At 43.0% G+C, this 16,865-nt stretch overlaps 1 protein-coding gene across 1 annotated transcript in view; it reads right to left on the reverse strand.

The window, feature by feature from the left end:
• The window catches only part of Ints3 (integrator complex subunit 3), a 45,755-nt gene that overhangs the window by 25,287 nt on the left and 3,603 nt on the right, over window positions 1-16,865 (reverse strand). The window contains exons 2-6 of the mRNA XM_048357789.1: window positions 9,412-9,495; window positions 6,171-6,254; window positions 3,108-3,221; window positions 2,832-2,916; window positions 1,281-1,347 (exon numbers count right to left, since the gene is read on the reverse strand). Coding sequence (XP_048213746.1) covers window positions 1,281-1,347; window positions 2,832-2,916; window positions 3,108-3,221; window positions 6,171-6,254; window positions 9,412-9,495 — 434 coding nt within the window. The remainder of the gene's footprint in view (window positions 1-1,280; window positions 1,348-2,831; window positions 2,917-3,107; window positions 3,222-6,170; window positions 6,255-9,411; window positions 9,496-16,865) is intronic.

A 16,865-nucleotide genomic window follows, 5' to 3' on the forward strand; every position in this document is an offset into this window, starting at 1 on the left:
GGCAGATTCCCTCCCCCACTTGCTGTTTTTTAAATTGCCACAACCCTGAAAACACATGGAAGGGGGTTAAAAGGAGGGTGTGGAGAGGACACCGCTTAAACTTCAGTGTTCTCACTTTCACTAGATGAGGTGAATTTGAGGTTGGGGGGTGGCAGGGAATGGGTGAGGAAGCTAGCTGGCTATCTTGACACTCAAAAGGAGAAATTTAGCTTTAGGGTATGGAGACAGGAACTATCTGGCCACAAGAAAAAAACCACATTACTTTTAAGAAGATTGCTAGCTAGTAGAAGTGATAAACATATCTGAAACCTGCAAGAGCATAATGAAAAGAGATAGATCCTGTAATATCTAGGGCAGTAGAGAGATACAGACATCTAAGAAAAGGAGGGACCTGGAGAAAACCTTAATAGAATTACTCATGTTGGTGTGATGGTACTAGGCCCAGTGCAACTGCACAATGTGCCCAGTGCACTAGGTGGCACTGCACAGCAGGCCTGCGTGGTTCTCAGAAGGGAACACAGCACACACAGCAGGCTCTTTTACAAGTGTGAATTGTGGGAGAAGGCCGACTCTTCTAAACTGAAGATAATATAGACACTATTTGCCCTCTAAATCACTTGATTCGATTTCTTCACCCAGAAAAACATTAGTCAATACAAAGATTTGGGCTACAGGACCAAGGGGAAGGCTCTTTCCCCAAATTCACATATGAAGCAAGCCCATACCATCCATGTCTGGTCCTTTGAGGGGGAAGGGAAAGAACCAGCTAGGAAGTCCCACATACTCTCTATGCTCCCTACCACTGGAGCCTCCAAGCCCTATATGTAGAGTCTAAGCAGGATTTGCTGATCTCTATCGTCTCCTCGCTCCCACCATGGCTGTGCCACTCCAAAAAAGAGCATGTGTTGGGCTGAGATGCTTGAAGGGAAGAAGGGGTACCTGCCAGGCCTATGTGGTTGGCTGGCCCTACTCTGCTGAGCTCATTCTCCTCCCACCTCCCCCCATAGATAAACATTCCAAGGAGGTCTAGCTCAAAAATAAACCCTTATCAGATGAAACCAGTTTTTCCTGGGTTCAGAGATATTTTAGCAAGGACCTGTCTCCCACTACTTCGTTCCTTGGGGCACCCTATGGCATTAATTACTTCATTTGCCTCTTCCTCCCCTTCTGTAACTTAAGGAGTTCTTGGACCACCATCCTTTCTTCCCCATTTCCCATACTCACGTCCCTCATGGTCATATCTGGCTCTTGCCCCACCCTTCATGATGGACCCTACCTACCTCTGCTCCGTCAGGATATCCAGAACACTTTCTGCCAACCAGATATTTTTGGCTGTGACATCTCCACCTAATTTCCAAGGAGGGGATGGGACAAATCAGAATACAGTAACTCTGATTAGCAGCTCAGCTAAATTCAATAGATCTCTTCACGCCATCTTCCTGGTCCTATTTCTGCTGCTCAGAATGCTAGGATAAACTTCCTTCTCTTCTGTCAGACTTTAAAGTTTTCCTCTTTGCCTCCAGACAGCAATGAAGAGAATCTTCTGGATTATTTTTTCCATACATTAGGCACTAGAATAGAAACACTTTGGCCCCTGAAAAGGCAAGTTTACGAGCCAAGTGTTGGTGGCTCATGCCTTTAATCTTAGCTACTTAGGAGGCTGAGAGCTGAGGATCCATGGGACTCTTATCTTCAATTAATCACAGAAAAAGCCAGATCTGGTATTATAGCTCAAGTGATACAGTGCTAGCCTTGAGCAAAAGGAGCTCAGGGACAGCAACTAGGCCCAAAGTTCAAGGCCTAGGCCTGGGAAAAAAAAAAAAAAAGCAAGTTTACAATAATGAGACACGAGAAGCCACAGGTGAAGAGCAAGGCCTGAAAGGTGCAAGTAGCTGGCAATAGCTGCAGCCCAGCATCTGGAAAGTCCTGTGCTCAGGCTCACATCAGGTCAAGCAAGGGTTTCTTTGTTTCTAGACACCAATCCTTGCTATGAAACTTCTTAGGATAGAATTAACACATAGTGTTAATCCCAAAGAAGTGGGGGCTGTGAGTGTTAAATGGAGAAAAAAACTCCAGGAAAGAAGAGAACAATGCTATGTCTTGCCCCAAGTCCAGATAAAAAGAATTCAGTGTTCACTTAGTCACAGGGCACAAAGATTAGTAGTCACATACACCAAAACAGGAGCACTGGCATTAGGAAAATTTTATTTAAAAGGCAAAGCACTAATGGGCAAATAGTGTGATAAAGGAGCAAGACTATCTAGATTTTATTTAATTTCATGTTCACTTTTTGTTTTTAGCAGAGTCATTTTTAAACACATGTAATCTCAAGAATGGAAGAGGTAGTTTGAGCAGATCTCTTTCATATTCAGTTGCTAAGACAGATGTCACAGACACTAAGATAATAAAACCTAAATGTCAGGGTCTGTGATACTGTTTGTCCCTCAGACTTGCTCCAATCAAATGTCATAATTATGGAGGAGCAAATATACAAAACACGGAGTTGGAGCCAGGGAGGATGTCTAGGTTTCTGAAAACATAATAACTGGGAACAAATCATTTTCCTTCACTTCTTTCCTCCCTTCCAGAACACCACTAAAGCCCAGGTCTGGATTCTACAAGAAAGAAAATGAGGTAGGCTTTATTGCTTCAGATGATCTCTATGGTTTTTTTCAATCAATTTCTTTCTATAACATAGATGGGTAGATGTCTACATCAGATCAAGTCTAGGTAACCCAAGAATCATGTTCCTTAGGAGCTTAGTCATTTTCTGTTGCCTAGACATAATCTGTAGGCTCCTCTCTTTTCTACTTTATACCTGTCAAACTCACCTGCAATCTGTTTCATAAATGTCATGCAAACACCATCAGCTCCCAAAACTCCACTCTTCACTAGTTCTCTTACCAACCACACCAACTAGAGAGGAAAAAAAAAAAAAAAAAGAAATGAAGAGCAGGGCCTACGAGTTCGAAAAAGGAACTAATTTAGTCATGTTACAATTTAGTATACCACCCCCACCCTCTTTTGGAACTGGAGATCAAATCCAGGGCCTTGTGCACAAAGAGCACATACTAACTCCCACTCCCAGGATCCTCTTCTGGCCTTACCTGAGTACGGCAGGTATCCTGCAACTTCAGGTACTTCTCCATAAGTATCTGGTTGATTTTATTCAGGACAATATTCATGCCATCACGACTCACCAAAGCCAAGTCCCGATAACACTGCAAGAAGCAGGTTTGTGAGCAGCCAATAAACTAAGGTAAGGCTCTTGACCTAACCCATGGTCAACCCCTATCACCCAGTCTCTTAAACACTACCAATGGAATACTAAATAGCACATGGGAAGTAAACATACTTCCCATTCTGGATAATTTCTCTCCATAGGGCACCTCCATCACAAACCTCTGCTCTGTCTCACAGGGTATGAAAAAAGGACTGAACTATTCTCTAATAAGGAAGGAAAGCCTGCTGGGCAAAGCTCTCAGTTCTTTCCTTGTTCCCCTACCTCCTTTCTGAGGAAAAGGCATACTGTTTGATGCCACAAGCTGAGCAAAACCAGGTGGAAGCCATCTGCTTTTCATCTCCCAGTAAAAGGTCACTGCAGAATGGGTTTGCTTTAACAAGTTAAAAAGGAACCCAGAGAGTTTTAGACCTGCTGTGATGCAGAAAGGGGAGTTTAAGAGACCAGGGCCTTGGAAAGAAAAGACAGAACCCAAACTGAGCATTCTTAACTGGGTATGGTAGCAAGTGCCTATAACCCTAGCACTTAAGAGGCTGAAACAGAAGAATTAGCTAGCCTGGGCTATAACAGTAAAATCTTTTCTCAAAAACAGAAAGTGAACTTTTAAAATTAAATGTCTTTTTTTGGCTAGGCCTGGGCGTGGGCCCTGTCCCTGAGCTTCTTTTGCTCAAGGCTAGCACTCTACCACTTAAGCCACACTATCAATTCCGGCCTTTTCTGTTTATGTGGTACTAAGGAATCGAACCCAGGGCTTCATGCATGCTAGGCAAGCACTCTACTGTTAAGCTACATTCCCAGCCCTGGAATTTGTTTTAATTTAAATAGACAAGGTTCCTCTGTGGTTAGCAGTATCTCTTTATCTGGCTTGACACAGATTTTCCTTTTACCTACACTTCCCTCATCTTCTGTAACCTTTCTGTGACTAACTTGGGGAGGTTTCAGATATAATTACCAGCACACTGGCAGTAGTTTGTTGGAACTTTTTATCCCATTCTGGTGTTTGTTCCCTGTTTTTAATCTCTCAAGCATCCTCCCTACAACGTGGCCTTCCCTCATGGGACTGTCAAAGTACAAAAGGAAGCGGAATAATCTAGCCCTCGCTGGGTATGGATGGTCAAACTCATAACACAGCATTGACATTGCAGTCTTGTGGCCTCCCATGCTAAGCTAGGCAAAGAGCAAGAAATACTACACATACCCTGCCCCCTTCACTTACTCTGGCTGTTCATTTCTCACACTGAACAAACAAATATGCCTTTCCAGCAGACAAGACTAATTTGCACTCAGATGGCTATAAATAAGATTCTGTTGTTTTGTTTGCTCTATTTGTGGTACTGGGGATTGAACCTCAGGGCCAAGGCCTGATGCTGCTCAAGCACTCTACCACTGGGTTACATCCCTAACCCTGAAATCAGAGTTTAAAGTATTTATAAAAATGCATGTAGGGGGAAGGAAGGTGGGAGAAAAGTGAGGGAAGAGGTAACAAGTTTGATAAGAAATGTATCACTACCTTACATATGGTACTGTAACCCCTCTGTACATCACCTTGACAATAACATTAAATTTTTTAAAAAATCATGCAAAGCCAGCTGCTGGTGGCTCATGCCTATAATTCTAGCTACTCAGGAGGCTGAGATCAGAGGATTACAGTTCGAAGCCAGCCTGGGCAGGAAACTCCTCGAGACTCTTATATCCAATAAACTACACAAAAAAAGCCAGAAGTGGCACTATGTTTGGCTCAAGTGGTAGAGAGATCGCCCTGAGCAAAAGAAGCTCAGCCCCAGACCCAGAGTTCAAGCCCCAGGACTAGCAAAAAAAAAAAGAAAGAAAGAAAGAAAGAAAAAAAGAAAGAAAGAAAGAAAGAAAGAAAGAAAAATGTAAGAAAAAATAAAGCCTTAACCTCAACCTGTCCACTCTCATCTTTGCCAATGATTTCTTTAAGCTTTAATAGGACCATGTCAATATTTAACACCACCAAACTGGAGATATTTCTTTCTTTCCAAAGATCTTAATGATAAGATGAAAACGAAATAGCCTAAATTCCAGTTACCTAGGAAGTAGAGACTGGGAAAATGATGGTTTGAAAGCATGAAGTTAGCAAGACATTTTGACAAAAAAATGCTGGATCTAGTTGCAGATACCTATTATCCCAGCTACACCAGAGGCTTGACTAGGCAAAAAAACACAAATTAACTAAAAGTAAAAAGGGTTAAGGGCAAGGCACAAGCAACAAACTAAACAGCCTAAGAAGAGAGAAGAGAAATGACAGCAAAAGAAACAATCTCCCAGGAGATGCTTTAAAAAAAAAAAAGAATAAGAAGAAATCTGGGCGCTGATGGCTCATGCCTCTAATTCCAAGCTAGCCAGGAGGCTGAGATCTAAGGATCAAAGTTCAAAGCCAGCCTGACTTGAAAAGTCCATTACTCACCAAAATCAGAAGTAGAGAAGTGGTTCAAATGGCAGAGCTTTGAGTGAAAAACTTAAGTGAGAGCATGAAACTGAGTTTAAGCTCTAATACCGGTATGCATGCATATTCACCAAACAGCAAAAAAAAAAACATTAAAAATTGCATTAAAGAAACTGCAATTCGGCTGGGAATATGGCCTAGTGGCAAGAGTGCTTGCCTTGTATACATGAAGCCCTGGGTTCGATTCCTCAGCACCACATATATAGAAAATGGCCAGAAGTGGCGCTGTGGCTCAAGTGGCAGAGTGCTAGCCTTGAGCAAAAGGAAGCCAGGGACAGTGCTCAGGCCCTGAGTCCAAGGCCCAGGACTGGCAAAAAAAAAAAAAAAAAAAAAAAAAAAAAATTGCAATTGGAGTACAAGGTGATTTAGCTTTAGTCAAAGAGTCTGCTACAACCCGTTAGATAGTAAATTCCACCATATTCCCAGATTATGTCTTTAAAGGGTCCAGACCAGGTATCTTACCTTCTGGGCTTGGGCAGGTTCAGTAAGAACAAGAGTAAACAGGCCCAGGCAGATTTCCTCATGTTGAGGAGGCCCTTTGCATACCTGTAAAATAAGAGGGGAAAAAAACCCCAACAACCTGTTAACCACAAATAGAAAGTTTGAGAACAGTTTCTCCCAGAATATCTGTGACTCCTGGATACATATAATAACAAATGATTAACTCTTAAATTTGGTAATTTCTCCTATTAAAACAGATGAGGTACATTTTATAAGTGAGGTAGAAGGAAGGGATAAACCCTTCTTGCTTTCACCAACCAATGGGGATAGAATTCTCGTTCACAACCTTTATCGTAACCTTAACAAATGTTTGGTAGAGAGGGAGCTATGAAAAGCCTGTCATGGAATAACAAGCATATTTTCCCCAGGCCATGACATAAGCAAATCATAGAAATTTCTATGATTTCTAGAGTGAAAGCACAGTAAGAATAACAGAGCTGTGTGCTAGTGGCTCATGCTTGAATTCTAGAGACTTAGGAGTCCAGAGCTGAAGGTGGTAGTTAGAAGCTGGCCCAGGCAGAAAAGTCCCTGAGACTCTTATCTCCAATAAACCAGCAAAAAGCCAGAACTGAAAGTGTACCTCTTAAACAAAAAGGCCATATGAAAGTATGAGGGCCTGAGTTCAAGCCCTAGAGAACAATCTATGATAATAAACAGGCAATACTTGGGAAAATATTTACAGTGTAACCAAGATTACTCTTAGATTTAAATGACTTTAAAATCAATTAAATTGGGGCTGGGGATATGGCCTAGTGGCGAGAGAGCTTGCCTCGTATACATGAGGCCCTGGGTTCGATTCCCCAGCACCACATATACAGAAAACGGCCAGAAGTGGCGCTGTGGCTCAAGAGGCAGAGTGCTAGCCTTGAGCAAAAAGGAAGCCAGGGACAGTGCTCAGGCCCTGAGTCCAAGGCCCAGGACTGGCCAAAAACAAAACAAAACAAAATCAATCAAATTTAAATGATTTAAAATCATTTTGAGGGGCTGGGAATATGGCCTAGTGGCAAGGCAAGAGTGCTTGCCTCCTACACATGAAGCTCTTGGTTCGATTCTCCAGCACCACATATATGGAAAACGGCCAGAAGGGGCGCTGTAGCTCAGGTGGCAGAGTGCTAGCCTTGAGCGGGAAGAAGTCAGGGACGGTGCTCAGGCCCTGAGTCCAAGGCCCAGGACTGGCCAAAAAAGAAAAAAAAATCATTTTGAAGCAGGGCACTGGTGACTCATGCCAATAATCCTAGCTTCTTAGTATGCTGAGATCTGAGGATCATAGTTCAAAGCAAGCCCAAGAAGGAAAGTCTATGAGACTCTGATCTCCAATTAACCACTAAAAAGCCCAAAGTGGAGCTGTGGCTCAAGTGGCAGAGCACTAGCCTTGAGCACAAAAACTCAAGGACAGCATGTAGGCTGGGCCTCAGTTTCAGCCCCAGGACCAACATAAAAAGTGAATAAATAGGGGCTGGGAATATGGCCAAGTGGCAAGAGTGCTTGCCTCGTAAAAAGTGGATAAATAAATAAAATAATTTGACCACAGATTGATGGAAATGTACAAACTTACTTGCATGAGAATGATTTACAAAGGAAAAATTACAATAAAACTGAATTAAAAAAAAATTTTTTTTGGCCTTGGTCCTGGGCCTTGGACTCAGGGCCTGAGCACTGTCCCTGGCTTCTTCCCGCTCAAGGCTAGCACTCTGCCACTTGAGCCACAGCGCCGCTTCTGGCCGTTTTCTGAATATGTGGTGCTGGGGAATCGAACCTAGGGCCTCGTGTATCCGAGGCAGGCACTCTTGCCACTAGGCTATATCCCCAGCCCTAAAACTGAATTTTTAAAGTTGTTGGCATAAGTGGCTTATGTCTATAATACTCCCTGGAGATTAACATACAGAGGCAGTTCAAAGCCAGCTCAGACAGAAAAGTCTGTGAGATTCTACCTCAAAACAAAACAAAAAAACACTCAAAATTCAGCAAAAGCTGGGTTGTAGACAGGGTTCATATAGTAGAATACCAGCCAAGCAAGCAAATTGAACAAGTACAAGACCTTGAGTTCAAATTCTGGTATTACTCTCCCCGCTCCCCCCAAAAAGGTGGTATTTGAGTGAGATTGCTGGCAAAAGCCTATAAATCTAGCCTTTGTGAGGCTGAAGCAGATGGATTCTAAATTTGAGGTCAGTATGGGTTACATACCAAATTAAATACTAGTCTGGGGCTGGGAATATGGTAAAGTGCTTGTCTCGTATACATGAAGCCCTGGGTTTGATTCCTCAGCACCACATATATAGAAAAAGCCAGAAGTGGTGCTATGGCTCAAGTCACCGAGTGCTACCCTTGAACAAAAAGAAGCCAGGGACAGTGCTCAGGCCCTGAGTTCAAGCCCCAGGACCAGCAACAAAAACAAAACAAAAGGGCTGGGAATATGGCCTAGTGGCAAGAGTGCTTGCCTCGTATACATGAAGCCCTGGGTTCGATTCCCCAGTACCACATATATAGAAAACGGCCAGAAGTGGTACTGTGGCTCAAGTGGCAGCGTGCTAGCCTTGAGCAGGAAGAAGCCAGGGACAGTGCTCAGGCCATGAGTCCAAGGCCCAAGACTGGGAAAAAAAAAAAAGCACAAAACAAAACAAAAAACAAATTAAATACTAGTCTGTGCTATAAAGCAAGACCCTCTCTTAAAAAAAAAAAAAAGCAAAGAGCAGCCAGGCACACACACACACACACACAAAAAAAAAAAACACACAGAGAAGCCAGGCACTAGTGGCTCGTGCCAATAACCCTAGCTACCTAGGAGGCTGAGATCTGAGGATCCTGGTTGGAAGCCAACCCCCCATCCCCCAGGAAGGAAAATTTATTAGACTCTTCCCTCCAATAAACTACTCAGAGAAAGTGGCCCTGTGGCTCAAGTGGTAGAGCACTACCCTTGAGTACAGAGAAGCTCAGTGATAGCACCCATGCCCTGAGTTTAGCACCTAGGCACTGAGTTCAAACCCCAGGCACACACACACAAAAATAGAGAAAAACTGCCAACAAAAGCAAGCAAACAAAGTTGTGACTTAAAGATGTATAAGAATCCAAGAGCTGAATTCCCAAAGTAAGAGAAAATAATTTAGACATTAGGTTGGGGGCCCTAGCATGAACTTTGGTCCCATGGTTAGGTCTCCCTGCTTTCCCAGAAGTAGACTGGATGTAAGGGAAACCCAATACTTACATAGGCATTGAGGGCGTCGTTGGCCTCTCTCTCTGAGACACCAGTAGTCATTGACGTCACAATACTCATACACCTTTCCAACCTCTGGGGAGGGGTGAGAACAAATTAAATGTGTAGTACTTCTGGTCCCAAAATAATTTTTTAAAAAATTCTAACCTGGAGGATGAGGGAGAGTGACAGAGGGGGTGAATCTGATCAAGACGATACATTGTATGCATATATGGACATGTCAAAATGAAACCTCTTGGTAAAACTAATTGACGTGGTAAAAAATGTAGAGAGAAAAAAACAAAAAAAAATCAAAATTGATCATCTTTCTGGCTCAGACAGAAGAAAAAAAAAAGGAAAGGAAAGAAAAAGAGCCATGTATTAGTGGCTCCTGCCCATAATCCTATCTATTCTGGAGGCTAAGATCTCAGGATAGCACTTCAAAGCCAGCCAAGGCAGAAAAGTCTGTCAGATTCTTATCTCCAATTAACCAGCAAAATGCCAGAAGTGAAGGTGTTGCTCAAGTGATAGAGCACCAGCCTTGAGTCAAAAAGTTAAGCAAGAACATGAGGCTGAGTTCAAGCTCCAAAATGAGTACTGCACATGCACACACCTGCACCTGTGCATGCATAGGCATATGCATACACACACACACACACACACACACACACACAAAGAGCTCTTCTTTTATAGTAGAATGACAACTATCAAATGTAGTTCTGGAAAATACTATCATGTGTGCTAAAGCTAGTAGGTAAAACATGCAAGAGAAATAATCTATTTACATAGGATTAAAATACCTACTAATTTCAAAGAGAAAATAACAAATGTAGGAAAACCTAAAGACACTTCCTTAAGCAAGTAACCCAAGTGAATATCACTAGAAGTGACACAAACTGACACCACATGCCTATGAAGACAGCAAGGTATGTTTGTGTACCCATAGCACCAGATGCTAAGGAAGTGAGGGGAGAAGGACCACTTGAACCCAGAGTTTGACCACAGCCTCAACAATGTGGTATATCTTCATCTCAAAATAAATAAAAGAGCCAAAGGTGGTGGTACACACCTATAATCCCAACACTCAGGAATCTAAGGCAGAAAGATCTCAAATTCAAGGCCATCTGGGCTACCCAGTGAGACCCTGTATAACTTTTCTTTACATTTGAAATAATTTTAAAATAGCTATTAAAAATTAAAGAATCAGGGGACTGGGGATATAGCCTAGTGGCAAGAGTGCCTGCCTCGGATACATGAGGCCCTAGGTTCGATTCCCCAGCACCACATATACAGAAAAAAACGGCCAGAAGCGGCGCTGTGGCTCACGTGGCAGAGTGCTAGCCTTGAGCGGGAAGAAGCCAGGGACAGTGCTCAGGCCCTGAGTCCAAGGCCCAGGACGGCCAAAAAAAAAAAAAAATTAAAGAATCAGGGGTTGGGGATATGGCCTAGTGGCAAGAGTGCTTGCCTCATATACATGAAGCCCTGGGTTCGATTTCCCAGCACCACATATATAGAAAATGGCCAGAAGTGGCGCTGTGGCTCAAGTGGCAGAGTGCTAACCTTGAGCAAAAAGAAGCCAGGGACAGTGCTCAGGCCCTGAGTCCAAGGCCCCGGACTGACAAAAAAAAAAAAAAATTAAAGAATCATACCAATTAAATGCAAGGTATGAATTTTGACTACTAACTTGAACAGTAAAGAATTTAGGAGACAATCAAGAAGAACCCGAGCTGGGTACCTGTGGCTCACTCCTGTAATTCTAGCTACTCACAAGGCTGAGTGAGATCTGAGGATCATGGTTCAATGCCAGCCTAGGCAGGAAAGTCTCTCCAATTAACCAGAAAACCTGAAGCCATGCTGTGGCTTAAAGTGTTAGAGCGCTAGCCTTGAGCAAAACGAGCTTAGGGATAGTGCCCAGACTCTGAGCTCAAGCCCCATGTCCAACAACAACCAAAAGAACAGTCTGAATACTGGTCTAATACTGATTATATCAAAGAATTATTATTTTACATTTTTGCATGATATGGTAAAGAAAAAGAGAAAGCCACTAGCGGAAAAGAAGGGAAAAAAGAGGGAGAGAGAAAGACAACTGTGAGAACCTGGGCTTCTAGAAAACCCAATAGGGGACAGAGGTGAGACCATGAGGTAGCTTGAAGGAGAGTATTATTAATGTTTGTAGATTTGATAGTACGCTAAAAAGCCTTAAGCTACACATTCATATGAAGTATTTAAAGGCGAAATGACCTATCTCAGACTTGCTTCAATACAATCTGGGAGTTGGAGGGAGGTAAAGCAAAATTGCCATGTACTGCTAAGTATGGAAACAGAAATATAAACTATATGGAAATAACACTCTACCTTTGCACAGTTGAAATGCTCCTTCCTGACCCATCCCCACCACACTGCTAAAACAATAAAAGTATGAGGAAAAGTGACAGAACAAAAAACCTCCCAACTTCTCCAGTTAAACAAAGCTGCATTAAAGCCAATCCAAGGGTACTTATTTCAAGGGCAGCTGTCGAATATTCTATGGAGATTTAGACACTGGGGTCTATTCTCAGGCATTTATACTGTTGAAAAAAATGCTACATATTGATAAGACACTGAAAAAATATACCTCAAGCCAGAGAACTACTCTGTTATCAACACCTAAACTATTTTCTGAGGCTTTTAAAACTTTATGATGAGGGCTGGGGATATGGCCTAGTGGCAAGAGTGCTTGCCTTGTATACATGAGGCCCTGGGTTCGATTCCCCAGCACCACCTATACAGAAAACGGCCAGAAGTGGTGCTGTGGCTCAAGTGGCAGAGTGCTAGCCTTGAGCAAAAAGAAGCCAGGGACAGTGCTCAGGCCCTGAGTTCAAGGCCCAGGACTGGCCAAAAAAAAACTTTATGATGAGGATTGATCTAAAAACCATTTTAAGTAAATCAGCTCCCAATGATTATAATGCTGACAAAAGCAGGATAGACTGGTAGCTGGGAATGTGGCTTAGTGGTAAAGTGCTTGCCTAGCATGCATGAAGCCATGGGTTCGATTCCTTTAATACCACATAAACAGAAAAAGCCAGAAGTAGCACTGTGGCTGAAGTGGTAGAGCACTAGCCTTGAGCAAAAGTAGCTCAGGGACGGTACCCAGGCCCTGAGTTCAATCCCCAGGACTGGTCAAAAAAAAAAAACAAAAAAAAAAAACTGGTTTACTTCTGTTTGATTTCTGTTTGATTTTAGAGGCTACCCCAAAAACTTTGCTGAAACTGTGGGGGTGCATGCCTATAATCCCTCTACTTGTGAAGAAAGGGTAGGTAGATCTCAAGTTCAAAGCCAGCCTGGGGAATTTAGTGAGAGACCCTGTCTCAAAATAATTTACACACAATACGATGGAAATTAACTGTACAACTCGGGTGTGGGGAGCATATAGGGGGAAGGAAGGTGGGAGAAAAATGAGGGAGGGGGGTATCAGGTTTGGTAGGAAATGTACTCACTACCTTATATATGTAACTGTAATCCCACTGTACAATAAAATTAAATTTAAAAAATAATTTATAAAGATGGGAAAAGAAAAGAATGAGGTTAGCGATGTGGCTGAGTAGAACATATGCCTAAACAAGAGATCCCAGGCTCAGTCCCTGGTAATACAAAAACAAACCAAACTTGCTGAGAGATGCTTAAGGTGCTTCTTTAGCAGTGTTTTGAGAAACAGACAAGTAAGGATAGTAGGAAAGTAGTCTTGGCCTGAAAGATAACCATGTCTATCCTGTGTAAGAGCATCAGGTAGCAGAGAATATAATTGTTTTAGGATGAAAAGTTCTAAAAGCTACAAAACTTCAGCCTAAAATAAGACCAGGTTTAAAGGTATTACATGTTTACACTAACATCAGTTCTATCTCCCAAATTAGGTCAGATCAGCAGGCTCAGCCTTAATAAATAGCACCTTCCTACTTGTGAAAAGAAGCTGCCAGATCACATGAAAAACTGAGCTGTGGACTCTCATTACCCAGGAGCTCTGAGATCCCTCATTACCTAGTCCAACCTCCTATAAGAAGGGGAGGAGGTTGGGGCTGGGGATATAGCCTAGCGGCAAGAGTGCCTGCCTCGGATACACGAGGCCCTAGGTTCGATTCCCCAGCACCACATATACAGAAAACGGCCAGAAGCGGCGCTGTGGCTCAAGTGGCAGAGTGCTAGCCTTGAGCGGGAAGAAGCCAGGGACAGTGCTCAGGCCCTGAGTCCAAGGCCCACGACTGGCAAAAAAAAAAAAAAAAAAAAAAAAAGAAGGGGAGGAGGGAAAAAAAGAACAAAACTTCAGGCTGGGTTTCTTCTTTTTTTTGAAATCTCACTCCTTTCTATTCAAGACAGATATTACAGACTGTTGCTTGGTCTAAACTTTCTTGCTAAGACCTCTGAACCCAGCAGTTTCAAAACACAGGGAGAGGGCTGGGAATGTGGCTTAGTGGTAGAGTGCTTGCCTAGCATACATAAAGCCCTGGGTTTGATTCCTCAGCACCACATAAACAGAAAAAGTTCAAGTAGCACTGTGGCTCAAGTGGCAGAGCACTAGCCTTGCGCAAAAGCTTGGGAAGAGTGCCTAGGCCCTGAGTTCAAGCCCCAGAATTTGGCAAAAAGCAAACAAAAACCCGCACAGTGAGATGGTAAAAGAGCAATTGAGGGGGGGGTGCGGATTCTAGATACTGCTTCATATCAGAGAAAGAAATCTTTATGGAATCAAAAGACAGAGATAAGAGAAATCAAGCAGCAGCTAACCAGTGCAAACTGACAGAAAGCATGGAATAGAAGAAACCCACCAGTACTAACTACCTAGCCTTGGGTTCATCTTGTGTGGGTTAAAGATGATAATGACTATCCCAAGATTGTTCTTAAGATTAAATAACCTGTGAAAGCACTCGACATCCAGCCTGCTCAATCATCTATTCAATTGGTAGGGAAGTTTAGCAATTGTACACATCTAATCCATAAGTACCAGACTTGCTAGCCCCCTGTAAATACTTCAACATATCCTTAAAGTTTCCTAAAAACTAACCCCTTACAGCAGTACATGGGTAAGGGCCTAAACAGGCTGAAAAGCTTCCTCTCCTACTGACCTCCTGTAAACCTTTGCCTTCTAAGAGAGAAGGAAAAGGGAGGGGAAAGGGAAAAGGCCTGACTGATGATATATTGAGATCCTGGCAAAGCTGGCTACACAGCTCTATGAGCTGGCGGTATCTGGATGTGATTTAACACTCACGAGACCTTGGACTGAACAAAAGTTTCTCCAGGCTCCTCCCTGATGTTTGAAGCTCTGCTCAGAGGCCTGAGTCAATTGTATTGGTCCCTGCCCAGTCAAGGAGAAATGTGGACTTGTGAAACAGGGAGGCCCCACTAAGGATGTAGAAAGCAGGAGTCCAGAATTTGGATGAGCAGATAAACTCAATGAGGAAAAAAATAGGATAGTCCATTCCAGGCAACAGAAGTAAAAAGATACTACTCTTCTTGTAGAAATTACCTGTCCAAACAGGATGGGAAAATTAATTAAAAATCATTCAGGGCTACAAAAAGCTAGATCCCTACAAATGAATAACAGAACCCCTCTTCCCCATTCCTTCCTCTAGAGGCCCTTAATAAAAATGAAATCACACATGCAGCTGCCAACAATTGCTGGCAGAATAGCAGTTTGGAATAAGCCTTCTATGACAGCACCTCAGAGGGCTGAGTAAATATTTATCATCTCTAGGAGCTCCTGAACTAACTTTTCTGAAACTACCTGACTATGACAACAGCAGTAGACAGAACGGGGGAAACCTTTCTAATGCCGGTATAAGCCTTCAGGCTGGAGACGCAAGACAGAAAGATCTCTCCTTTTCCATTACTTCTCAGCCAGGTGAAACATTCTGTTCCCTTATGAGAAGTGAATGTTCTTGAACTAAGTTCTATCATCTTCTGAACAGGAAGATATGGTCCAACCTGCACAGTTCCCAAGGCCTGGTATCATGAAGGAACTACTGAACATGTTGGATTCCAAGTATGGCCACCTTTCCTATCCTGCTATATGGAGAGCTGACTTAAGGAACTTGAGCATCTGAGATTCTGGTGTCCTCTAACAGACCTGGAGCCCCTGCAGATAGGATGACCTATGTTTTACAACTAAGAGTCACTTGTATGTGAAATAATGATTTTAGGAAAACAACAACAACAACAACAACTCAAAGCCCATTCCCTCGGCTCCACAGAGAGAAGATTATCAACTATTCCGTGGGGAAAAAGCTGGCAGGGACATAGCCCTAACAAATGTTAACTCTGACTCCTATCCATGACTTCAAGTTCTACTTCAGCCAGGCACCGGCAGCTCATGCCTGTAATCCTAGCTACTCATGGGACTAAGATCTAAGGACCGAGGTTCAAAGCCAGTCTGGACAGAAACATCCATGAGACTTTTTTTTTTCCTGGCCATGGGCCTTGAACTAGAGGCCTGGCACTGTCCCTTTTTGCTCAAGGCTAGAACTTGAGCCACAATGTCGCTTCTGGTTTTCTGGTGGTTAATTGGAGATAAGAGTCTCATGGACTTGCCTGCCCAGGTTGACTTTGAACTGTGATCCTCAGATCTCAGACTCCAGAGGAGCTACGATTACAGGAATGAGTCACCAATGCCTGGCCATGAGACTCTTATCTTCAACTAATCAGCAAAAATGCTGGACTAGAGTAGAGGCCTAGCTCAAATGATGAGCACAAAAAATTAATCTTCAGTTAATTATTTAAAAAGCTGGATTACAGGCATGGCCAGCCATAAGTGGAAAAGGCAGAGGGACAGCATAAGGCCTTGAGTTCAAATCTTGATACCACAAAAATCTGACTTCTTTGGACTACCAACTGCTCCTTTCAGCCTGACTTCAAAGTGGTGACTGGTCCTCCTTAACAAAGGAATAACTGGGAACTATGAATGCTCATCAGAGTAGGAACTACATGTTCTAAACTCCTCCAATCCCTGGCACTATTTTTATCTCATTCCCTCTGCAAACTGGATGAGGATGGGCAAGACTTCTGCCTTCAAAGGAAGAATGGGGCCAAAGAGAAGAAAAGATACAACAAACACTCCCTAGGGCATAAGAGTCACAGCCCCTGCCAGGGATGCTCTTGACCAATGAATGCTTTATACTCCAGGCCTCGAAAGGACCTTTCCTAATCACACCCAACTAGAATAACCCCTGCCTCTTCACATGGTGGCCCTAATCTGTTTTTTCTTTTAAGCCTCCTTGTGGGTGTGTTAACTTAAGACTTTAGATGATAAGCTCTGGAAGGCAGACCTTGGATCTGTCCCGTCCTACTTTCCTATCACTCAACACACAGCAAGTATATAGTCAGAAAGCTACCTCTGTTACCTCTGCAATAGGTAGGCCTGTGATGGAAAATTACCAAGCCAGAACAAGCAAAATGCAGTCAGTCAATATCAGGGCTTGGCAACTTGTGTACAGAGATCTGTA

The sequence above is a fragment of the Perognathus longimembris genome, chromosome 11, assembly GCF_023159225.1.
Source record: "Perognathus longimembris pacificus isolate PPM17 chromosome 11, ASM2315922v1, whole genome shotgun sequence".
In the NCBI taxonomy this organism is placed as follows: domain Eukaryota; kingdom Metazoa; phylum Chordata; class Mammalia; order Rodentia; family Heteromyidae; genus Perognathus; species Perognathus longimembris.